Source organism: Lucilia cuprina, chromosome 5, assembly GCF_022045245.1.
Source record: "Lucilia cuprina isolate Lc7/37 chromosome 5, ASM2204524v1, whole genome shotgun sequence".
NCBI lineage: Eukaryota > Metazoa > Arthropoda > Insecta > Diptera > Calliphoridae > Lucilia > Lucilia cuprina.
In genome coordinates, this window is record NC_060953.1 from 42,147,012 (window position 1) to 42,170,922 (window position 23,911).

At 33.4% G+C, this 23,911-nt stretch overlaps 5 protein-coding genes across 5 annotated transcripts; 3 read left to right on the forward strand and 2 right to left on the reverse strand.

Annotated features, from left to right (window-relative positions):
- The first annotated feature begins 2,268 nt into the window (after positions 1 to 2,268).
- LOC124420181 lies at positions 2,269 to 3,985 on the forward strand. Its single transcript, XM_046952357.1, has one exon. The coding sequence runs from the start codon at positions 2,438 to 2,440 to the stop codon at positions 3,962 to 3,964; it is 1,527 nt and encodes a 508-aa protein (XP_046808313.1). The 5' UTR covers positions 2,269 to 2,437; the 3' UTR covers positions 3,965 to 3,985.
- Positions 3,986 to 7,822: 3,837 nt separating this feature from the next.
- Positions 7,823 to 8,761, forward strand: LOC111682111 (splicing factor 3B subunit 6). The gene is made up of 3 exons (XM_023444020.2): positions 7,823 to 8,049; positions 8,221 to 8,339; positions 8,412 to 8,761. The coding sequence occupies exons 1-3, from the start codon at positions 8,032 to 8,034 to the stop codon at positions 8,638 to 8,640; spliced, it is 366 nt and encodes a 121-aa protein (XP_023299788.1). The 5' UTR covers positions 7,823 to 8,031; the 3' UTR covers positions 8,641 to 8,761.
- Positions 8,762 to 10,053: 1,292 nt separating this feature from the next.
- On the reverse strand, positions 10,054 to 13,172 carry LOC111682100 (zinc finger protein 14-like). Its single transcript, XM_023444007.2, has one exon. It carries the CDS (start codon positions 13,052 to 13,054, stop codon positions 10,574 to 10,576), a length of 2,481 nt encoding a protein of 826 aa, XP_023299775.2. The 5' UTR covers positions 13,055 to 13,172; the 3' UTR covers positions 10,054 to 10,573.
- A 1,060-nt stretch (positions 13,173 to 14,232) lies between these two features.
- Positions 14,233 to 19,638, reverse strand: LOC111679423 (female-specific protein transformer). Its single transcript, XM_023440998.2, has 5 exons — positions 19,525 to 19,638; positions 19,183 to 19,460; positions 16,466 to 16,608; positions 14,675 to 15,346; positions 14,233 to 14,609 (listed from the first exon to the last, which is right to left on the reverse strand). Exons 2-5 carry the CDS (start codon positions 19,340 to 19,342, stop codon positions 14,340 to 14,342), a joined length of 1,245 nt encoding a protein of 414 aa, XP_023296766.2. The 5' UTR covers positions 19,343 to 19,460; positions 19,525 to 19,638; the 3' UTR covers positions 14,233 to 14,339.
- Positions 19,639 to 20,760: 1,122 nt separating this feature from the next.
- LOC111679399 lies at positions 20,761 to 22,931 on the forward strand. Its single transcript, XM_023440973.2, has 5 exons — positions 20,761 to 20,913; positions 20,974 to 21,124; positions 21,182 to 21,371; positions 21,724 to 22,233; positions 22,294 to 22,931. The coding sequence occupies exons 1-5, from the start codon at positions 20,870 to 20,872 to the stop codon at positions 22,770 to 22,772; spliced, it is 1,374 nt and encodes a 457-aa protein (XP_023296741.2). The 5' UTR covers positions 20,761 to 20,869; the 3' UTR covers positions 22,773 to 22,931.
- The last annotated feature ends 980 nt before the right edge of the window (positions 22,932 to 23,911 follow it).

Consider the following 23,911-nt stretch of genomic DNA (forward strand, 5'->3'; position numbering starts at 1 on the left):
TATCAGTAAAGTTACTTATTATCTTAGTTTAACTGAGTGTAATTGGCCAATTAAACTCAAGTTATAAGTGAGAAAACACAATTAACAAAAACAATAAAACAATGATTTCGGAAGAACAAAAACTTAATATTTTAAATAAATTGCAATTTTCTGATTTGTTTTGTTTCATTAATTATTGTTTTAAATGTTTATTTAAATTTTTTTTCTAAAATTTTCCATATAAAAGTATTGTTTGCAAAAAACAGCTGTTCATTGTTTATGTTTTTGAGTGAAAAGTTGGCAATACTAACAAAGTTAACTGAGCTTAAATCTAAAATTGAAAAACACAATCATCGGTTAAAGTCCGCCTAAATGTGTTCCGAGTTTAATCTAACAGCAAGTTAAGCCTAGTTTAACTGATGAGTAAGAAACCCGGCCTAAGTAATAATATAGAAACAAAATTAAACATCATAAATTATTTATAAAATCAAAAGAGATGCTTTTGATTTTATAAATATGAACAAAATAGCATGAAATTTTTAAAACAATAAAATATTAAGAATCTAAGGGCGGGTTCCTTACTACTTAGTTAAACTAGGCTTGACTTGCTATTAAATTCGGAACAAATTTGTGCGGACTTTAACCGATGATTATGATTTTCAGGGCGAGTTTTTCTGATAAAGATAATCTTCATTCTTTGATTAAACCTGGTTTAATATATGTTTCGTGTTTTTCAGTTATCAGTAAAGTTACTTATTATCTTAGTTTAACTGAGTGTAATTGGCCAATTAAACTCAAGTTATAAGCGAGAAAACACAATTAACAAAAACAATAAAACAATGATTTCGGAAGAACAAAAACATAATATTTTAAGTAAATTGCAATTTTCTGATTTGTTTTATTTCATTAATTATTGTTTTATATGTTTATTTAACATTTTTCCAAAAATTTTCAATTTTACAAAAGTATTGTTTGCTAAAAACAGCTGTTCATTGTTTATGTTTTTGAGTGAAAAGCAATGCTAACAAAGTTAACTGAGCTAAAATCTAAAACTGAAAAAAACAATTATCGGTTAAAGTCCGTCTAAATTTTTTCCGAGTTTAATCTAACAGCAAGTTAAGCCTAGTTTAACTGAGGAGTAAGAAACCCGCCCTCAGTTATCAACCTAGAATCAGTTAACTTTGTTAGTATTGCCAACTTTTCAGCAAAAACATAAACAATGAACAGCTGTTTTTTGCAAATATCATTTTTGTAAAATGTTAGAAAAAATATATATACATATAAATACAGGACTTTTTAGTACTTTTTCGTTCATCGAATGGCACTTTTTGAATTTGTGATAAAAATATAAAAGGGGACTTTTTGGTACTTTTTCGTTCTTCGACTGGTACTTTTTGAATTTTAAGGGGAATTTTTGGTACTTTTTCGTTCTTCAAAAGGTACTTTTTGAATTTTCTATAATATTGAACCTATAGACATGTAATTAAACCTGTACGGCTTGGAGTAAATGAAAATATATAAAACGGGACTTTTTGATATTTTTTAGTTCTTCAACTGGTACTATTTGAATTTTCTATTATAATGAACCTAAAAACATAAAACTATCAAATATGACCACTTCCGAAATTTGCTTTTTTACTAATTTAACGCTAAAATAGGAATAGTCCGCTTTCAGAGTTGCGAGTTTTCATACACTCTTATAATGTTTTCAAAGTGAAACATTTGGAATATTTTTCAATCTCTTTGTGATCCCTTTAATTGATGTTATCGTTCGCATTACCCCTAACTGGACCTATTTCATTCGTTTATCTTGGAATATAACTATTACAGTTAGAATCTTAAATCTCCCATATGTAACAAATTGTATATCTGGAAAACCATTGTAGTTAGAATTTGCTTTCAAATTCCCACTTTCTGATCTCTCGGATTCCGTTTTTATTTAAAATCCTTGAAAATTTAAAAACTAAACGTAGTTGAAAACTTAGAGTTGATTTTAAGCCGCCGCCGACATATTTAGATTCATTCGACGCCGCTGTTAATATTTGTCGACGCAGGGCTCTGATTAAGGTATATTATTAATATATCTTGATAGGTATCAAAAAGAAAGAAAACTGCAGAAAAAACACGTTAAATAGTGTATCACATTCGTGTGTGAACTGTCAAATTGGCAAGTCATAGGCGGTTATTTTTTTTTTTTTTCGTTGTTACTAAGCGTATTTTTTTTGTGATCGAAATATTTTTCACGAGAACCGTTACAATTGGTAGTACGGAGAATTTTGTGTTAATCTTGAATTAACATAGCGCTGACCTTTTGTGTTGGATACCTGGAGATTCCTTGGATATTTCATTGGTCCTTACTATTGGACTGTTTCATTTTTGATTATCATCTAGTTGTTTGATCATACCCTCATCTTAGCGGACCATATCAGAGTTAATCTTGGGTGATAGGCGTAGGAAGATGGAGGACGCCGGGGGCGGAGGCCCTACGGCATCAAAACGGGAGCATTCCCTGGAAAGGCAGAAAAGGCGTAAAATTGCAGATGTAGAGAATAAGTTGGAAAAAGGAAAAGGTAAGGCGATTATTACAGATAATAGTGAGAACGAAGATATGTCTGACAACGAACCAGAGAGGAATACTGGCAGTAAAGTGCAGGGAGAAACAGCTGCAAATACCCCAAAATACCGTTATGATAGCAACCACAAAGGCCCTTATTTTGTTTATGTGGATTCTTACGATGCTTCTGGTGTACGTAAATATCTAAATGGTATTGCTGTATGCCGTCTTCTTATGCGATTGGAGATTAAGGATCTAGCTGAAGTTGTGAAAATTGGTTATGGTCGCTGTAAGGTGATCTTTAATAACTACATGGCAGCTAATAACTTTGTTGACGACGTTAGAATTATGGAGAATGGTCTTTCCCCTAAGATATTCGCACATTTCGTGTCGAAGGTGGGTATTGTTTTTGATATCCCTACGGATATATTGGAGGAGGAATTTAAGGATAGCATTTCATCTCCCATTGAGGTTATAAATTGCGTTAGAATGATGAGACACACTAAAGATAAAGATGGTAATGATATCAAAATACCATCCAGGAATATGAAGGTCATATTTAAGGGAAATGAGATTCCCAGTGAGATTAAAATGGGATATATAAAGATACCGGTACGTCATTTTGTATCATTCTCCCAATGCTACAAGTGTTATCGATTCAACCACTTTGCAACACACTGCAAACAGAACTTTGACTTATGTCGCGACTGCTACAACAACCATGTCAGGGGAAACCCATGTGCCGATTTGGTATGTGTGAACTGTAAGGGTAACCATACCCCAACGGATAAAAACTGCCCAGCCCGTATGAAGGCATTTGCAATCAAGAAGATGATGGTGATCGAAAACCTTTCATTGAAGGAGGCCCGCACCAGATTCTCGAACGTTAATACGAATCGTTTTTCTCTTCTTGATGATTACAATGAGGACTTTCCCCCGATCAAGAATAGTAAGAACAAGGTGCCGATAGTAAATGGTCATCAGGAGGCGATGAGGGAGATTCATAAAATTCTGCCTTACGCCAAGGTGGCCAAGAACAATGGTAACAGATTGAGGGAAGAGGCTAATGCAAGAGAGACCATGAGAAAACATAAGGAGATATTAGAAGAACACGCTGTGAACTTGAATTATGGCAAACCCGTCTTTCATGGTGATCTGACGGATAAGGCCATTGTTTCGGAAACCCAATCGTGCATGAACCCTCGTCTTCTCTCTCAGAAGATGGAACATGATAATTCAGTGGCAGTGGATACTTTGGAAAAAGCCTCGAAAGAGGTAACAGAAGCACTTTTAAGCCTATCAAGAGGAGAGGTGGATATGAACATGGTTATAAGTATTGTGAATTCCCTTAGGGATAATTTTAACAGAGGTATTAACAATATTGATGCGGACAGAGTTAACAGAATGAGATATGACAACGTTGATTATTAAATTTGAATTATAAGCAGACAAGATGAAACTACTACTGTATAATATACAAAGTCTTAAGAAGATCGGTAATAAGGAGTTACTTGAACTCTTTCTTATTAACAATAATATCGACGTTGCACTAATTACCGAAACGTGGCTGGGGGATAACTCCTGCACAAGTTTGAGGGACTTCAATTTTATTGGAAAAAGTAGATCTGATGGATTTGGTGGTGTGGGTATCTACATCAGAAAGTCCATCAAATTCACGATAATAAACTTCACGACTTCGAACGACACGATTATGATCTCCACGGTGAACTTAAGGAAGAAGATCAACTTCATCTGTAATTACAGTCCACCCAACATGTCAAATGCGGATTTTGGTATCGAGATGGATAGGATTTTCTCGTTGGCATCCACATTCAACGGTTGTACTCTAGTGTGCGGAGACTTCAATGCTAAGTCTGCGTTATGGTCGAGGGGCGATAATAATGCTAAAGGTTTACTTTTGGAGAAGATAATGGAGGACTATAACTTCCGATGCCTGAATAATGGTAACCCCACTTACTCTACAGCAGATGGCCATAAATCAGCACTGGACGTATCGTTTGTGAAAAATAGTCAAGGTTCGATTGATTGGAGGTCCCTGGACTCGAAAATTTGCGGTAGCAATCACTGGCCCGTATTAATTGAGATGGATGGAGTAACATGTCCTCGAATGAAAAGCAAATTATTTATGAAGGATAGATTTTTAGAGGAGGTAAGGCAGATGAGTATTGGTGAAAATATGAAGGAATTTCTGGAAAGGATTCAGAAAGGAAAAGATAAACATACCATTAAAATTGACGAGAAGAATAGGTATATACCTAAAAATTGGTGGGATGAAGAGGCGAATAGACTATTCCGAGTGAGAAATGCTGCTAGGAGAAAATATCACCACACGCGTAGATTTATCGATGGTGAAAATTTGGTATCAACGGAATCCGAACTTAAAAAATATATATTTAGTTTGAAGAAGAAAGCATTTGATGAGCTCTTGACGAACTTATCCGGACCGGAAAGTTCCAGGGATTTGTGGCGGCGAACATCCCAGTTGAGGAAATATGGATGTGAAAAGATGAGCAAAAATTCATTTAGTGAGTTTCAGAATTTAGAATACCTCAAATTGATTGGCAATGAGGCTGATGACAGTAACTTACAGACACATATTTCCGTACCCACTAGTTTGGCACACACATACCAAATACCACAATTATCTTTCCATGACTTCAATAAATTCCTATCATCTAGAAATCCAGATTCGGCTTGCGGTTTAGACGGAATCTCTTATGGGATTCTGATCAACCTTCCGATTGACGAGAAGAGAAAGCTATTTAATTGGTTGGTCAGTATATGGACTAGCTTGGAGATACCAGAAGAGTGGAGGAAGATTAGAATATGCCCAATTCTGAAACCGGGTAAGGACCCGGGGATCATTGGTAACTATAGACCTATATGTCTACTCCCGGTTCTACTTAAAGCTTTGGAAAATCAGATCAAACTGTCGTTGGAGGAATTTATTGATGAAAATTATATATTACCATCTAGGTCATATGCATTCAGAAAAAAATACTCAACATCTCAGTGTATCAACGACCTAATAAATACAGTGTATACACTTAAACAGTCTGGTCTCCAAGTAGTGGCAGCTTGCCTAGATATTGAGAAAGCTTACGATAAAACAGATATTACACTACTCTGTGGAAAACTGGATCGAATAGGAATCAACCCCCATATTACAAGTTGGATAGGAAAATATTTGATGAACAGATCCTTGATAATAGGCAGACAATCAGTGCAATCCAATAATGGATTGGCTCAGGGTAGTACCCTCTCACCCACATTGTTCAACATTTTTACAGTGGAGCTACACGCCATCAATTCGGAAAACTGCATAGTGTACCAATTTGCGGATGATTTTTTTATAATCTGTTTTGACAGTACTTTTGACAAGGCGAAAGAACTGCTCAGGGAGAATTTGGTGAGATTCAATGAATTGTGTAGTGACCATAAGCTCTCGTTTAACTCCAGCAAATCAAACTCCATACACTTTAATAACCGGCCGGGGAATTTGGATATTTCTATAAACTCACAGACCATTCCGCAAGTTGATTCAATACGATATCTGGGGAGGATTGTTTCGACTAATAACTCCCCCATGAAACATGTAAATCACGTTGTTGGGAAGGTTAGATACTCATGTAAATTTCTGGAACTTGTCAATAACTGCAGAACGGGTATTGATCCACAAAGGGCATTACAACTATACAGGGCATATGCACGCCCGGTTTTGGAATATGCAGTTTCGTCCTTTTCGAATCTATCGAAAAAAGCATCAAACAAAATTGGAACGTATGTGAATGGTGTGCTAAGAAGATGTTTGGGTCTTATAAGATCAACTCCAATTAATGTAATTTATCATATGGCTGCGGAACTACCACCTTCTTATAGATTCCAACTTAGTACGGCAAAGGAAGTGGCGAAAGCGATAACTTACGATCTCCCATTAGCCGAATCATTATTGAACTCGGAGGGTATAATCAATACGAGTGTCTCACGTATATTCCATCGGTATGATGGGATATTTAAGGATATGGGCAGGTGTGAACGGATTGCAAAATCATGTCCTGAACTGATGCTGTTTCCGGACTTCTTCAAAGAGGTTGCATCATCGAAGAAAGAGGTGGGCAGTGAGGTTATTGGAAAATTATACCTTGAAAAGGTAAACCCACTTAAGGGCGAAGGTTATGAGATTATATTTACCGATGGCTCTGTAAGTCAAGATAGGACAGGATTTGCATATCATGTGCCAAGAATGGATCTTACGGTCTCATTTGCTACCGATAAAAAACTTTCGTCAATGTCTGCGGAACTACTGGCCATTGATAGAGCTCTAGATTTTGCAGTGGAAAACAACTTTGGGTCGGTGGCGATTATGACGGACTCAAAAGCGGGTATCCTTGCATTGGAAAACCCGTCCCATCCGAATTATATCGTAAATGCTATAAGGAATAAAATACGTGTATCTAACATTGATAGAGTGGAAATCCACTATATACCAGGTCATACATGTATCACCGGAAACATTAAAGCGGATAAAGCTGCAGGTGAGGCCTGCAGATCGGCTCCACATTCACCAGTGTCATGGCCACTGCCTGACGCAATATGCCATATTGAATCTATATTCTGGAGGGAATGGCAGGATGAATATGACCTCAAAAGATCTGCGAAAGGAGTCAACTATGGTAGATTGTTTCCTACCACTCATCGTGAACCATGGTTCAAGAAGATTGCCTATGATCCACGGAAGGTGAAGTCAAATAAATTAAGAATGGCGAACAGACTTTTGACAGGTCATGCCTTTTGTAATTACACGATGGCAAAGATGAACATCTGTACATCAGACAAATGTGAGAAATGTAATGTTACGGAGGACGTTTCCCATATAATTTTTATCTGCCCCAGTTTTAATGATATTAGATCGAAATATTCCCGCATTCTTGCTCATTCAGATTTGAACAGTTTTATTGAGGTAGAAGGCATAGAGGCTATTTTCACCATAACGGATTTTATCGAGGAGGCTAAATTATCTCTCTGAATGAATTTTCTGTCCGAGTATTTTTAAAATCATCAATTCATATTCATTTCACATCATATAACTCATCGCATTTCATTGAAATTATCCATGGTACCCTGCGGTTGATTCAACCAGAATTAGTGTTGGCTTTTTGTTTTTTAACACGGCCAAATAAATCTTTAGCAGTGGTGTATATCTATCGCTGTTGCTGAAGTAACTTAAATCATCAAACAAACAAACAAACAAACAAAATAGTGTATCAAACAAAAGGACAAAGGACCTTTAAACGGCATTATAGTGTAAACAAAGAAATAAATTTACCACTACAGCAGCGTAGAATTGAAGTGAATCAGTCTTCGAACGGCAAAGCAAGAAATAAGACACGCTTTATTGAGGAGAAGGCTCGGACGCAGAGTAGTTGCCCATTGAGGTATAACATCAGCAAGACAAGCGGCGAATTTGCAATTTCATTATGAATAAACGCAACAATGTAAGTTTTCCTTTTCTTATATATTATATTTTAAGGAAGTTTTTTTACTAAATTACTTAAAATATTTAACTGGTTTGCAAAAACGAAACGTTTAGCAATGTTGCCTGTATATGTGTGGCTTTGTGTATACATTTTAATTTTTGTTTTTTTTGTTTCGTTAAACTTTTCAAGATACGTTTACCTCCTGAGGTCAATCGCCTTTTGTATGTACGTAATTTACCCTACAAAATTACATCTGAAGAAATGTACGATATATTTGGAAAATTTGGAGCCATACGACAAATAAGAGTGTAAGTTATTAATAATGGAATTTATTAATTAGAGAAACTGATATATAGATGGTTTTGTTTTCTTTATTTTAGTGGCAATACACCTGAGACCCGTGGTACTGCTTTTGTTGTCTATGAGGATATATTTGATGCAAAAAATGCATGTGACCACTTGTCTGGCTTCAATGTTTGTAATCGTTATCTGGTGGTCTTGTATTATCAATCGAATAAGGCCTTTAAACGTTTAGATGTGGACAAGAAACAGGAGGAGTTGAATAACATCAAAACTAAATACAATCTTAAAACACCGGAACAACCTTAAAAACTTTTCATACGTTTCTAAGACTATTTCTTTTCTGAGTTTATTATTTTTTTGTCTTATAAAGTTGTTTCGATTTTATACTTTTGCAAACGTTTTTTTTTTGCAAATTATCTTAAAATTATTAATTTTGTTTTATTTTTCTTTTAATTTCTATTTTTCTTTAAACATCATCTCATTAATAACATTTTCATTAAGACTGTGGTCAGGAAGATGTATAATCTAATCCTGATTTAATTTATCATAATCATCAATCATTTTATACAAGTATTCATTCTCATCATAAAAAATAACAAGCAAATGTAAAATTAACAAAAAAAATTGCAAAATAGAAACACAATGGAAAACAATTTGTTTTTAATTAAAAAAAACCCGAATTGTTAGGGGTTAAGTTTTGGATTAAATGTACTATGCCTCAGATATATGCGAGATCCAAATTTAAAATAGTTCTATCAGATTAAGTTTGTGCTGATGTTTGTAACGCACAATAATATTGGTCCTTTACCCACCTTAATGTATATCAATCGGTTCAGCATCAATTTCTAAGTCGATTTAGCTATGTCCGTCCATGTAAACCTTGTAATCAAATTACATGCTGCAATTTTGAAGATAATTAAATGAAATTTTGTACATGATCTTCTATTGTCGCAGGGACGAACCCTATTGAAATTAGCTAAGATCGGTTCAATATTTCACCTAGCCCCCATACAACGGTACCCCCGATTTGGACTTGTAAACCTTGTAATCCAACTACAGGTCGCAATTTTGGAGATAATTCAATGGAATTGGGCACATGATCTTCTATGGTACCGTAGACGAAGCCTATTAAAAAAGTTTAACATCGGTCCATTGTTTCAACTAGCCTCCATACAACTGTACCACCGAATCGGGCTTGTAAACCTTGTAATCGAACTATAGGTCGCAATTTTGGAGATAATTCAATGGAATTGGGCACAGGATATTCTATAGTACCGTAGAATCATGGACGGCCTCGCCCGACTATAATTTTTTACTTATTAATTCTTCAACTGATACTTTTTGGTTCTTCTAATAACACTTGTATTTATAATCCGACATATAGGATCCTGATGGATTGAAACTGTTACTTTGGAATCGTTTCCAAATTAATAACTCCATCAATTCTAAAACTGAAATATTAAATGTTTAAAACAATTCAATTTCAAAGTAAAATGTAATCTCTCTTCGCCTTAAATACCAATCCGTTGCCCAACAATAACATCTTGCATTTTTAAACAGCAATTGAAAAACTTGAAAAGAATTATTTAACTATATTAATTATGTATGTATATTTTTCTCATAGTATTACATATTAAATTTTGAATGCAAATATATGTGTTTGTGTTCACAAAATTACAATAAAAGTTATAAATTTCGAACAATCTTAAAAATATGTTGTTGTTTTGTATCCGTTTGTGTACAAATGGTGTTAAAATAATTGTTTTTTTTTTCTATTTTTCTATTTCAAATAAATCTTGGCTATTGCAGCAAAATTAACTGAGAGGGAATAAAGAAAATCTTTAAAACACATTAAACCATAAATAGAAATCTTAAAAGTAAATCTTAGAAAAATCAAAATTAAACGAAACGAAAGAAAAGAATAGGGAAAAAAATTAAAATACAATAATAATATTTTGAATTATACAGTTTTGAATTAATGTTAATTGTTGTTTTGTTCGCGTTATGTACGCGTTTTAAGAGTACATATAGTTTGAAAATTACTAAAATGCATTTATAAGCTTTAAAATCCTTTCCATATATTGTGAGCTTTGTATGTCATCATCATTAACGTACGGCCCGGCCTGTTCTTCCATCATTTATGTCTTGCAATAGTATCGTATGTATAGGACACGTTTCTAAACGTGTGCAGTTAGTAAGTAGTTTTGTAGTTTTGCTTTTATTTGCTCTACAAATTGTTTTAATAGTTGCCCATAACTTGCGGGTATGAAATATCTTCGTGTTCTTGTGATTCCATCTTGAGAGCACTTTCCGATGTGGAAGGTTCGTTATTAGCATTTGCTATTGTGTCTGTGCTAGTGTTAGTTGTGTTTGTTATTGCAGTACTATTTAAATCACTTGGTAAAACATTGGTGGCAATGGAAATATCTGCCCCAGGTGGCAAACGTTCTTTTGGTATGGCTTTAGGTAGATTTTCTAAAGCCTCACGCTGACGTCGTTGTAGGTCTTCTTCTCGTTTCTTAAGCTCCTCTAATTGTTTGCGAGCTTCTTCGGCTATTGCTTCACGCTCCTGCTCCTGTTCACGTTTGATGGCGTATTTTTTGCGTTCCTGTTTAACCAACTCTTCTTTGGCCTTGAAGGCAGCTTGAGGTATGTATGTGGGTCTTTCCTGGTGAACTTTCATGTGGCGCTTAAGAGCCACCACTTGTATGAAACGCATATCACAGTGAGAACAGGCATGTGGCTTTTCACCGGTATGTGTCATTTCGTGATGTTTAAGGGTCTGTGCCTTGGCGAAACGCTTGTGACAGAATCTACAGGCGAAATCTTTGACGCCCTGGTGAACAATCTTGTGATGGCGTCTTAAATTACCAGAACCATTAAAGCCCTGACCACAATCAGGACATGTGTATTTGCCTTCTTTCATCATGAAATTAATCTGGGGCGACCAGGAAGGCAGAGCTACTTGCGGAATGGGATTGACAGCAGTACCAGCTAAGTCGGCAATATCCACGCGCTCTACGCGTCTCGGATCTTTGGGTATGGCATTAACGGAATCAGCACAAACCTTGAGAATTTCATCTGCCACCTTTTGATGTGATTCCTGGGTGTTTTCAGGATTTGGTAAATCAGGCAATTGTTCAGAATCTGCGGCCTCTGCTGGCACTTCTCCCAACTCAACTTGACGCTTGCGATACACCTCTATAGCTCTTAGTACACGTTTCTCGTGGGTCTTCAAGTGCTTAGTTAGACCTTTCGGGTACAAGAAACGTTTACCGCATACCTTACATTCGCATCTTTTCTCGCCGGTATGTGTCATCTCGTGCATTTTGCAGGCATTTGATTTGCCGAATTGTTTGCCACAATATTGGCAAGCGTAGTCCTTGATCTTCTCGTGTACCACACGTACGTGCATACGTAGATTTTGCTTGTTGTGTGAAGCATGAGGGCAGAGGTGGCATTTGAATTTCTTCTCGGTATTGTGAGTAGCAATGTGTGTGTTCCACTCTTGGCGTGTAGTCTTGCCTACACCACAGTACGGGCACACATAGTTCTTTATACCAGCATGACGCATTAGATGATCCTTAAGAGCGCTGTTGATGACAAAACGTTTGCCACATATGTTGCAAGGGAAGGGCAATTCCTGGCCAGTGTGCTTGAACATGTGTTTCTTCAAAGCCATGGGACACTTGAATACCTTTTCACAATCACTGCATGGATACGATTTGGGCACGTCCTCCTTAGCCAGTTTGTGCACTCTCTTCAAATGCCAGTTGAGTATACGGCGACGGGTAAACATCATGTCGCAGCCTTCCTGGGTGCAAGGAATCTTTTCAACAGTCTCGTCGTGGCAATGCTCAACATGCAAACGCAAACCATAGGCGGTGGTAAAGCCTCGTTTACAGTTCTCAACTTCGCATTGGAAGGGCAACTTGTCATTGTGATATTTCATGTGCTCCTCGTAGTTTTTAGTCTTTTTGAATTTCTGATGACAAATGTGACATTCGATTATACGATGCAAATGACGTTCAGCAGCAGGTATCCTCTTACGTTTTGGTTTAACTTTTGGATCTTTTGATTCTGATTCTGATTTATCATTTTCCTCTTTGATTTCTTTCTTAATGCCGCGTATTCTGGTGGCTAGGGGTTTATCATCGTCGCTCTCGCTCTCATCATCATTATCTCCGCCTTCGGGAAATTGGAAGTCATCGTCACTGTCCCGATCTTCTTCACTGGATTCATCACTAATTTCTTCTTCCTCTATCTTTGTGGGAATTTCTTCCACTTCCTCTTTATCTACAGTTTCCAGCATCTTGAAGACGTCCTCCTCATTTTCCAGCATCTCCATCTTGTGATTGGTTAGCAAGGGATCAAAATTCAAATGGTCATCTTCATCTTCAGGCATCTGAACACCCTCAATTGGTGCCGTAGAGGGGGCCTCCATAATATCAAACGTCGGTGCACACACAATTGCATTGTTGGCCATCATTTCCTGGAATTTCTGCACCGAATCAGCGCATAGTTTCTGAAAGTCGGCCATATCACTGAGACGGGTGTAGCAAACCCCACAAATGTTCTTTGGGAACCCATCCTGTGGTTCCACCGACAACGATGTGCACATACACAATTTTTTGGCCAAACCAGGCACTAAAAACAAATCATAAGCATTGCCATTTTGCAAATATTCCAAACAAATACGACAAATGGAATGAATATCCATTGTGGAAATCTATTTTTCACTAATTTTAAACTAGAAATTTAATACTTTTTTTACAACAGAATCTTTCCGAAATTGAGAGAAAAAAAGATAATCCTTCAATGTAACAAAAAAATTCTACGCGTCAATATTTTCTCCCATTTTAAAAAGGGTTGCCAAGTTATGGTAGAATGGTAGCTATTTGACATATGCAATTATATTTAAAAACTTGAGTAAAAGTTTAAGAGAAATATTGAACGTTTTAGCAAAATGTTGAATTAATATTGGAATTTTATAAATATTGTTTATTTACGCAACAAAGTTATGTTTTATAGTTTTATTTTATTTAGAGTTGGCAGCCCTTTTTATGATTTACTGTCAAAAAGAAAAAAAAAAACAAAACTTCATAAGAATGATGTTGCCAGATGAATTTTTTTGTTGGTAATTTTATTAGGGGGGGTTGTTTTGTTAACATATGTATGTTTGTATCAAAACTATGAAAATTTTTGTTTCTTATTAAAATGCAATATTTATTTCCTAACAATATGCGATTTTTGTGTAAAAATTTAAAAGTACAGTTTAGACCACTTAGACCTTAAAAGTAAAGTTTAGATTTTCTTACAAAACTATAAAAAATATAATTTTTTGACACACGATTGGAAAATTATAATATACAAATAGAAACTTACTAAAATTCAATTAGTTACCAACTTCGGAAATTTAAGATGTATACCTATTAAAGTTTTGAAATCAGAAAAAGAAAAATTAAGAAAATTTTTAGTTATTTAGAATGACAAATAATTTCGACACTTCTCGTATACGAACGAATATTTCTTTCTAATTTTATATTGAAAACAATAACAATTTTTCGAATTTATTTATTTAATTTACAAGTTCAAAAACCAAGCCCTTGGGTTTTTTTGTTCGCTCGCATTTAGAGAAACAGGCCCATATTATGAAATAATAAAAAACATTTGCAAAGTTTTAATTCGTCAGCTTCATATCGTCCATGAGGACGATATGAAGCTGTCATTGGTGGATAAGCTAATGTTGGTGGTGGTAAACCACCAAAAGACGCTTGATGAGGTGGTGGTCTAAGAGGAGGCATCATAGGCCACATGGGAAAGCCCTTGGGTTTTTTTGTTCGTTCGCATTTAGAGAAACAGGCCCATATTATGAAATAATAAAAAACATTTGCAAAGTTTTAATATAAAAACCAGAATTTTATTATATTCATTTAAAATATCCGTCCATATATCTGAATCGATAGAATTAAACATAATATATACTTTAATCTAAAAAAAAATATCTAACTTGTGGGCTTTTTCGGCCGAGTTTGATAGTTGTTGTTGCTATTGTGTCTTGGTTGAGGATATCTTTGCGGTCCATGAGGACGATATGAAGCTGTCATTGGTGGATAAGCTAATGTTGGTGGTGGTAAGCCACCATAAGACGCTTGATGAGGTGGTGGTCTAAGAGGAGGCATCATAGGCCACATGGGAAAGGGAGCAAAATGTGATGTGGCTGGTGGCCGATGGTGAGACGGTGGCCAAGTTGGTTGTGGAGCTGTCCAGCCGGGCTGTAAATGAAATAAATCGTAAATATGTTGAGATATTAACAATTGTACAATTCAAATGAACATACGAATGTATAGGCAGCAGCATATTCAGCGGGCACAGGTACTGGTATAGGAATAATCTGAGGTGTTGCGGGTATAATAGCAGTTGTTAAGGAATTTACATCTTCTTTGTGCTCATTGTCACGCTCTCTGCTAGATCTACTAGAATGTTTGTGACGTTCACGTCTTTGTGGAGAACGAGTTCGTGAACGTGTTCTAGAACGACGGCTTCTGTAGTCTCTTCTTACGCTTCGGTGAATGTATGGTGATTGTCTACGATGACGATCTCTACTGGTTGAACGTCTTCGCCGTCTCGATGGACTTTCAATACGTCGCTTTGCAGTTGACGACGATGATGACGATAAGTTTGCTACTGGTGGCGGTGGTGTACGAGAACGTGAACGTCCATATAATCGTCTTATACGATCTTTTTCACGTTGTTCATCACGATAGTAAGGAACTTTTTCGACAGTCTTCTTATTGGCGTTATGTGGCGGTGAACGTGATTTACTTCTACGACTCCTTTTATATTTATCAGTCATTGTATTGTTAGATTTTACATTATAATTATGTTTATCATGGCTGTGTGTTGGTCTTTCACTGCGCCCAGATCTTTCCGGTGTCTTACGTCGTCCAGATGTCGGCGAGGAATGCTTTTTAATGTCCCGATGACGATATCTTTCCGGTGAACTTGATTCCTTAAGCATCAGTTTAAATTTTATGTTAGTATTCGTTTGCGTATTACTTTATATATATTTACACTGGCCAAGTGTATTTTTTTGGCCACACGATCTTAAGGAATTTTCAAGTTTATTTTTTATACGATATGTACAAATCCAAGTAAAACTATATTTCTAAATACATGGCCTGGGCTATGCTATAATAACAAATATTATAAATTACTATTTTATATGGGAGCCATGACAAATTGTGATCCGATGCAAAAAACATTTAGCTGTATGCTTTGAATATGCAAAACTTATTCGTAAATTTTATCCCGTTATCATTATTATGTGCAGATTTTCAGAAGAAGGTTTAAATATGGCAGCTATGATCAGTTATAGACCGATCAGAAAAATGTTATCCCAATATGATCATTACGCGGTCTTTAGAAGAGGGAGGGCGTTGTATAGGAGATATGACCAATAATGAAGCTCAGAAGTTTTCGGGATTTTAAACAGATGTATCTCCGATGTTTACAGACCAAATTTGTTTTCAAATATCAAAATTCATCAAAATTGAAATTCTTAAAAGAACCCAGCAAAAATGTCGTCATACTTTACAAACTACATCTTAATCACATCTAAAAATGCGATTACATACTATTCACTTTTATAAACCAAATATTTTCTTACAAATGAAAACCCAGTAAGAAAATAGATGTTGAAAAGTCATTACAAATAACATATTTTAAGTACATCAAGATTTGGTGAAAAACCAATGAAATTTTCATAAGTGTCATGAAGAGAAAGCGTTTTATTTTTGACATTCAAATATCGGATTTTTATTGCTTCTAAAACTAAGATAAGATGTAGTTCAGAGTTGCCAAAAGTGAACAACATCCCTTCGATGATAAGCTAATGTAAAATTCATAGGTTTTTCACCTGAATTTGAAGCACTTCGGGTTACTAGTTCTAATGATAATACTACATCTTTTTACACACTTTTTTACTGGGAATGTCTCTTAACATGATATAAAACACTCAATTAGATGGTGTGTCATTTCTGTTGACCAGTGTAATTATACATTTGTTTTGGGGGGTAAAAATTTTGCATTATAAAATATTAATTTAAAAAAAAAACAAAAATTTACTTACTGTCGAAGAACTTCTACGATTTGTTTTATTTGTTTTACAGCCCGTATTGCGCTCATGATCTAAATTATTAGTATCACGGGCATCTAGGGTTGTTTGATTAACTGCAATATCATCGCGATCAAATAAAGGTTTGGAACCTTCACCTAAACATAGAGATAAAAAGATAAGATATATTATGATAAACCATAATAATTATCCCTGGAAACAAACATATTCTTTTTTTGTATGTTGCTAAAGTTGATAATAATATTAATTTTAAAATATTTTGTTTTTAAAACTAATTTAAGCTGAAAAATTTCTAAAGAATTTTTTACTTATTTTAAGAACTTTTTTTAAAAAAAAAAGTATTTCGTTATTGAAAATATGCAATAAAAACTTTATAAAAAATGTAATTTAATTTACTTTAACAAGGGATTTTGTTAATTTACTTTTATAGGTATTTAAAAGAAATTTAATTTTGAAATTTTAATTATGTTATTAAAATGTTGAATAATAAAAAAAATATTCCAATTTTATGATATTTAAGAACAAAATCATTCCAATTTTGGTATGTTGATTGTTGAGAGAAACATTTTCGTTCATTTGAACTTCCCCATACTTTTGTATTTTGTTGCCATATTGCTGCCGAGTTAAGGTAATGTTGATTGTAGTTTTGTTGATGTTGTCCATTTCATTAAATAGTATGTTGATTGTTGTTTAATTGAAATTTTTTAGAATGTTGCAAATTGAAACCTTTACCCCCTGGTCATCAAAACTTGGTATGTTGATTGTTGATTGTTTTATATTTCACTGAAATTCATTATACTTAAAACTTACTTTTTTATATAGAATTAACTTAAAAGTTTATTATTTTTTCTATTCCATTGAAATAGGAAGATTTAAATAAACATATAGAAAACTTGTATAGATTGGAAATTTAAGAAGTACATAATAGGATATAGAATTAAATAGTTAATACGTTCATATTAAACATAATTATTAATTTAAAAAAGAATTTAATAATAAATTTCATTTACATTAAACGAATAGTTTCAGTTCTATTTTAAACAGATATGTAAAATATTTTCTATAAAATAAAATGAATATATTATTTAACGATTTCTTTTTTAACATTTTCTCACAATTTTTTTATTTTTATACAAAAATCGTTCATCACTAGAGCGGTAGCCTTATTACATGTTATACAAAACTACACGGAATCAGTAAGTGAATTGACTCTATCAATGTCCGTCTGTCAAATGTTCGATCAGAGTTCTAGCAGATGTATGATCTGAATTATTAGTATTCATAAAATCATAGATTACTTTTAATTTTATCGTCTATATTGAAGATCCAAAAGCAGAAATATACCAACGTTTACCAAATCATAACATCCAGGCAGATGTACGTGCATCGTTATAAAAATAACGAAATCCGTAAGTTGGAATAAATATGGCGCCCATAGCGCTTAATATTTTTACCAACAGTCAGAAGGCAATTAGGGCGATATCAGGAGATAGAACTAAATCTAAGACCGAATTGGATTGTAAGAAAGCTTTATCTATATACTCTTCCAGAGGTAAGGTTCACATCATATGGATACCAGCCCACTCGGGAGTAGTCGGTAATGAAAGAGCGAAAGTAATAGCTTTAAAGGGAAGGTAGCTTGAGGCAGTTATCCTGACAAACGAAACACCATTCGACGCTACAAAAGCTGAACTAAAAATATGGGTGAGAGAATCTTTAAGACCTCTTGGAATAATGAAACAGTGGGTAGAACCACGAAAATGCTATGGGGTGACGCTGATTAGAGCAAGACGAAAAATCTCCTCAAAATGAGCAAGTTTGAAGTTAGTATGATACAAAATGGGACGCGCGTATGTAGACGTATGTAGAGCGTGTGTAGAGGACTGTGAAACTCTGGAGCACTTTCTTAGCCATTGCCAGGCATTCGTCAAAGTTAGATCCAAGTATAGTGGAAATAACATTTGTGACTAACACTGATTTGAAGATACTTAGGAATTACGTTCAGGAAACTGAGTTTCTGAACACTGAAAAATAATTCATTCAGTTCCTTTTTTGCACATGATAAAGAGCGCACAACAGGCCCGATTGTGGCCTAGGTGTATTTCTTCGGATTTGATGTAGTATACATCCTTCTATCAACCTAACCTCGCCTTCAGTCTTCATTCCTTACAAAAAACAGTTTAAATAGTTCGGGGTATCATATGATCTTATGGTTAATACATTTTCTTATGTTTTTGTTTAATTACTTAACTAATTTAGCTTAAAAAGTATGTTGCTCTATGTATACCTTTACATATTAATAATCTTTCTGTTTTTTTTTATAAAGATTTTTAACATAAAACTACTTAAATATTAGTATAAATTTTTTGTACAAAATTATAACTTTAAAATAATAAAATTTAGTTTTTATACTCACACTCTTAAGAGCCCTTAAAGACTTTTTGGCCGCCAAATGATTGCATCCTTGGTATGTTGATTGAAGAAGTCTCATATTTCAAGAACAAGCTATTTATGCACTTTGCCATCAGGGAATTGATGCCATTCGAATATATAGCTTTAAAAGTAGCTTATCATTTCATTTTAATTTTTTTTAACTTTTTTTCAACTAAATCCCAAATTGACTAATAAATTTTAATTGTATTTTAAACAAACTAAATGAAATAATAAAAGAAATCTGCTGCAATTAGGTTTGGTTTTAAAAGGAAAATTACCAAATCTGCGTTGTATATTAATGCCATCATTTAAATCGGCCGTACGGACAATAGCGTGAGGACCTCTCTTTATGGAGCCACTGGGAATGGATTGTTGAATTTTAAATTTTGTTCCCTCTAGAATTGAGGATGCTGCCAATCCTGTTGTAATGGAGTCCATATTGTTATGTGTTGTAGTTGTTGTTGCCGATGATAAGCAGTTGTTGTGGCGATTTGGTGAAAATATTGTTTAATGCTGCTTGAGTGTAGACGATACCTGTAAAATGTTTACCTTTTTTCTTAAAGGTATAAAGAGGATTCTTTTTACTAAATTAATTTATATTTAAATTGTTTATATATTACTTTTTTCTATAACAAAAATTGTCCTTAATCTGTGTGCTAAAAAATTGTAAGAAACTGCAACAAAATTCACGCCACCAGAGCCCTGCGACGTCAAATATAAACGGCGGCGGCGACTGACACTAAATATGTCGGCGGCGACTTAAAATCGACTGTAAACCGGCTAAGTTTTCAACTACGTATAATTTTTTTATATATTGTTTATAACAACAAAACAGATCAAGCTCAAAAGTTGTGTGAGAAATTATGCTGGGATGAATAAAAAATTCTTACAAATTAAAAACAAATTCTCGAAAAAGTCGAAAAAAGTCGGAAAAAGTCGAAGAAAGGCGAAAAGTCGACTATTTATAAAATACATATATTCGAAAAGTCTACTTTTAACTAAATGCAAAAAGTCGACTTTTAACTAAATGCAAAAAGTCGAAAAGTCGACTTTTAACTAAATACAAAAAGTCGACTTTTCGTTTCAACTACCCTACAAGAAATGTATGACCGAAACTAACACATACAAAATGATTTCACTAATACTCTTGCAAGATTTTTTTATAAAATTGCTAAAAAATAGTTAATGGATAATTCCATCAATAATGACAGTCATATGACCGGTAAAATGACTGTTGATGTACCCAATGTGCCGTCACATTTGAAGGATATATTCATCAAATATGATAAGTCAAAAATGACCGATAAATAAATAAATACATCATTTTTAATATGTTAACTGTGATAGATATATCCATCAAGCATGATAAGTCAATCCTACTAATTTCTATGTCATCCATGGTTAGTAAACAACAAAAGAGTGAGGAGTTCAAATATATGTCTTAAAGTCAATAGAATTCATAAGTGAAAGGGAGAAGAAAAATCACATGTACACAAATATTTCCATCACTTTTGTCCATTTGCCTTAAGAAACTGATAGAAACTTTGCTTTACGCTATGATAGAAATAATACATCAGTAGTGCTAGTCAAATGACTAATAAATTACTGTCACTGTTCTTGTAGGGCTAGTTCTCATACACGCTGTTGCCAGATTAGAAAAATTTGAAAAAATGTGAACCAAAAGGTATGTTCAGTTAGCACTAATCTTCTTAACATACTACTACTTGTACTTTTTTAATCAAATGTGATTTTTCAAAGAACCGTTAGTTTTTTTCGCTTTAGCATTTTTTTTGTGTAAATTAATAACCAAAAATTGTTTTAAATGGAAATTGTCCTATACAGATAAATTGTATTTAAAAATTGAATAATTTAAAACGGAAAAATGTTAAATTTAATAAAATCCATATCTTTATAAATGAAAATAAAAATATTTTAAGGATTTCTCAAGTCTTTAAGAAAAACAAAATGGAGACACCACAATCCAACTATGTGCTATATAATAATCCAATGTAGGAATCTTTTAAATTTTTTAAAATACATAAATAGCTTTTAGATATTTATATTTACAGCTTAATTGAACAAAATTTTGGAGATAACTTTAACGATTTCAGCTCACCTATTATACCTCATATGCAGCATCCTCATCCTACTGCTGCTGCCCAACAAACTATCCAATTTGGTGGCGTTTTTACTTCATTTTTTCGTTTAGATGCACATCAGGTTAGTGTGTAGGTGTTCAATTTTTTATTTCTCCTAATTATTTCTTATTTTTTTTAGCTACGCATAGATAAAACTCATTGGATTTGTGATTATTCTGATGATATTTTTCAAACCTTAAGAGAAACTGAACTAAATCGTCGCTTAGTTTGTTTTCGTTCTCAACAAGTTGGTCAACGTGCCATGTTGCTGAAATTGCTTAAGACTGCCACGGAAAAACATAAACTTTCTAGAACCACATTGCATTTGGGTAAGAGGAAAAGAAAATTATATATTTGTCCCAAAAATAGTTTAGGCTATAGAAGTGTATGTTGGTTGGACTCTTGTCCAGTCTGAAGTGTGAATGTTAGTCTTGTCTAGAGTCTAGCCTACAGTCTTTTTACTAAAATCTAAAATACAGTCTTGAATTTAGTAAAATCTTTATTCAGAACTGTAGTCTATTCCTTAGACTGTTATATAGTCTCTGGTTTGAATTATTGTCTAGTCTATCGACTGAACTATACTCTATTGCCAGTTTTGATAAAATTCTATTGTTTGGGCTATAATCTATGTAGTCATATGGTCTGGTATATTTAATAAGTTTTCTGTTCTTTTTCTTTAAGCTATTTATCTACTCGATTGTTTTATGGACAATTATACCATTCGAGCGGATAAACTAAATCTTTCGGCCATCACCTGTCTTATAATTGCCGCTAAAATCGAAGAAGCCGATGTTGATATACCTAAATTTGCCGATCTTAATAAGTTATTAAACGAAGTCTATTCACTAAATGAATACAAAAATGTTGAATGTAAGGTATTGAGTACCTTTAATTTTGATTTAATACGTCCCACAGCAGCTACATTTGCTGAATATTTTGCCAATAGTATTGTAACACTACAAGATTATCATATTTTCATTAATCATTGGAATAATGAAATCATATTGAATAACTATCATCAACAGCAGCAGGATCTGCAAACACAAGATATTAGTTATGGCAATGAAGTGATAATAAATACAGCATCGACATGTATGGTTTTAAGTACACCATGTCCTTATAATAGTTATGAGGATATGTTGAGCACTTTGAGTAGAACATTTTTTGAATTAATTGATATTTCACTAAGTTGTAAGTTTAGGATTAAGATATATAATTTAAATTTGTGATAATGTTTTTTTTCTATTGCAGATTTAAAATTTGCCAATGCTAGACCCTCCATAATTGCCTCAGCCTGTATAGCGGCCGTTAGACAAATGCATGGTATTTTTCCCATATGGACACCGTATTTAGTGAAGCTAACCCATTGTACTGCGGATATAATATCACCATTTGTTGAAGCTATTTTAGCTATTTATCGCATACATTATAACAATGAACATTTGCAAAGTTTGCAAGCCACACCCAATACCCCCAATACCTCGACACAGGTCCATAACACTGCTATACTATGTGATAGTCCAGATTCTGGTATTGTATCTGGCAATGATACAAAATCCACGAGATCTGATACCGATAATGATGAAGACGACTGTGTTGTTAGCTTGAATATGGAGGCCAATCTACAGGCTATTAGCAGCACACTGCCAGATGAATCAGATGAAGAAGAGGATGAAGCCTATCATTGTCTGGAATATCCCACACTGGCCAAAAGAAAACGCATATTTTAATTGTTAAACAAAATATGTTGTTACAATTCTTTTAACTAAATCTATATTGTTTTACCTGAAGTCTTTAATATTTTTTTTTCTTTTAGTAGCTAAGTTCTTTATTTAATTTCTTTTTTTTTTCCTTTTTCAACTTTTCTACAATTGAATTGTAAATGTAAACTATGCTTTATTTTAAATTTAATTTCTTTTCTTTTTTTCACTTAAAAAAAAGAACACAATTTTATTTCTAAATAGAATTATATTCTTTATTTGGAAAATATTTATAATTTTTCGTTTGTTTTTTTTCTCAATCTTCAATAATTGTTTTACATTTTACATTTTACATTTTTAATTTTATTTTTATTAATATTAAATAACTAATTTTTTTCTATCTTTTTTAATTTCAGTTTATAATGGCCAATTTTTACAAAATCTCCTTAAACAGCAGCAATAACTAATTATTAACACACACATACAAATATTACATACATACATATATAACTACACTTAATAAACTGACTTAAAAACTCAATATGTTTATTTTACGTTAAGGTAAATGAAAAAAATATATTTAACAAATTTTAAAAATGTAAAAAACAACAAAATTAATATTACTTTAAATGGTTTAACAAATTACATTTATAAACTAAAATTTAAATAAATTGTTTAATAAAAGTCTTTCTTTTTTTCTATAATATTACAGACTAACTAGAAATGCTAAAAAGGAATCAATCATATACACAAGTAAATCTACAACTTGTTTTTTTGTTAAAATAATTCTTTTTAAAAATCAAAGGTAAGTGGTGTTATCTTTTCTTATTTTCTTTACAAGGGAGATTATAACTGGGAGCGTGTGTTTTTTTTTATTATAATAAAAGTAGCAAAAATTACACATACTAAAGCGTGGAAAACTTAAATCGATATCATTTTACATACAATACATATAAATTGTTATTTAAACTTTAAAGGCGTCAGTTCCATCTTAACTACTTTTTATTGAAAGTCGTTATAATGTTGTTTTTTTTTTTTTTTTTAAATAAACGTAGAGAGAAGAAAATTATTATTTTTTGTAAATATTGGAAAAGCAAAACTTCTGTTTAAAAGGTTAAAAAAAGCTTTTTTATTAAAAAAGTAAAAAGCTTTTATAATATACGATTACT

Bases quoted from the DNA above. Each gene is read 5' to 3' on its own strand.
- LOC111679423 (XM_023440998.2), bottom strand. From the start codon at position 19,342: ATGGACTCCATTACAACAGGATTGGCAGCATCCTCAATTCTAGAGGGA. The intron at 16,609-19,182 runs GTAATTTTCCTT...CTCTATGTTTAG, and splicing joins TAATATACAACGCAGATTTG to GTGAAGGTTCCAAACCTTTA. The intron at 15,347-16,465 runs GTAAGTAAATTT...CTGATGCTTAAG, and splicing joins ATCGTAGAAGTTCTTCGACA to GAATCAAGTTCACCGGAAAG.
- LOC111679399 (XM_023440973.2), top strand. From the start codon at position 20,870: ATGGAGACACCACAATCCAACTATGTGCTATATAATAATCCAAT. The intron at 20,914-20,973 runs GTAGGAATCTTT...TTATATTTACAG, and splicing joins GTGCTATATAATAATCCAAT to CTTAATTGAACAAAATTTTG. The intron at 21,125-21,181 runs GTTAGTGTGTAG...TATTTTTTTTAG, and splicing joins TTCGTTTAGATGCACATCAG to CTACGCATAGATAAAACTCA.
- LOC124420181 (XM_046952357.1), top strand. From the start codon at position 2,438: ATGGAGGACGCCGGGGGCGGAGGCCCTACGGCATCAAAACGGGAGCAT.
- LOC111682111 (XM_023444020.2), top strand. The intron at 8,340-8,411 runs GTAAGTTATTAA...TCTTTATTTTAG, and splicing joins GCCATACGACAAATAAGAGT to TGGCAATACACCTGAGACCC.
- LOC111682100 (XM_023444007.2), bottom strand. From the start codon at position 13,054: ATGGATATTCATTCCATTTGTCGTATTTGTTTGGAATATTTGCAAAAT.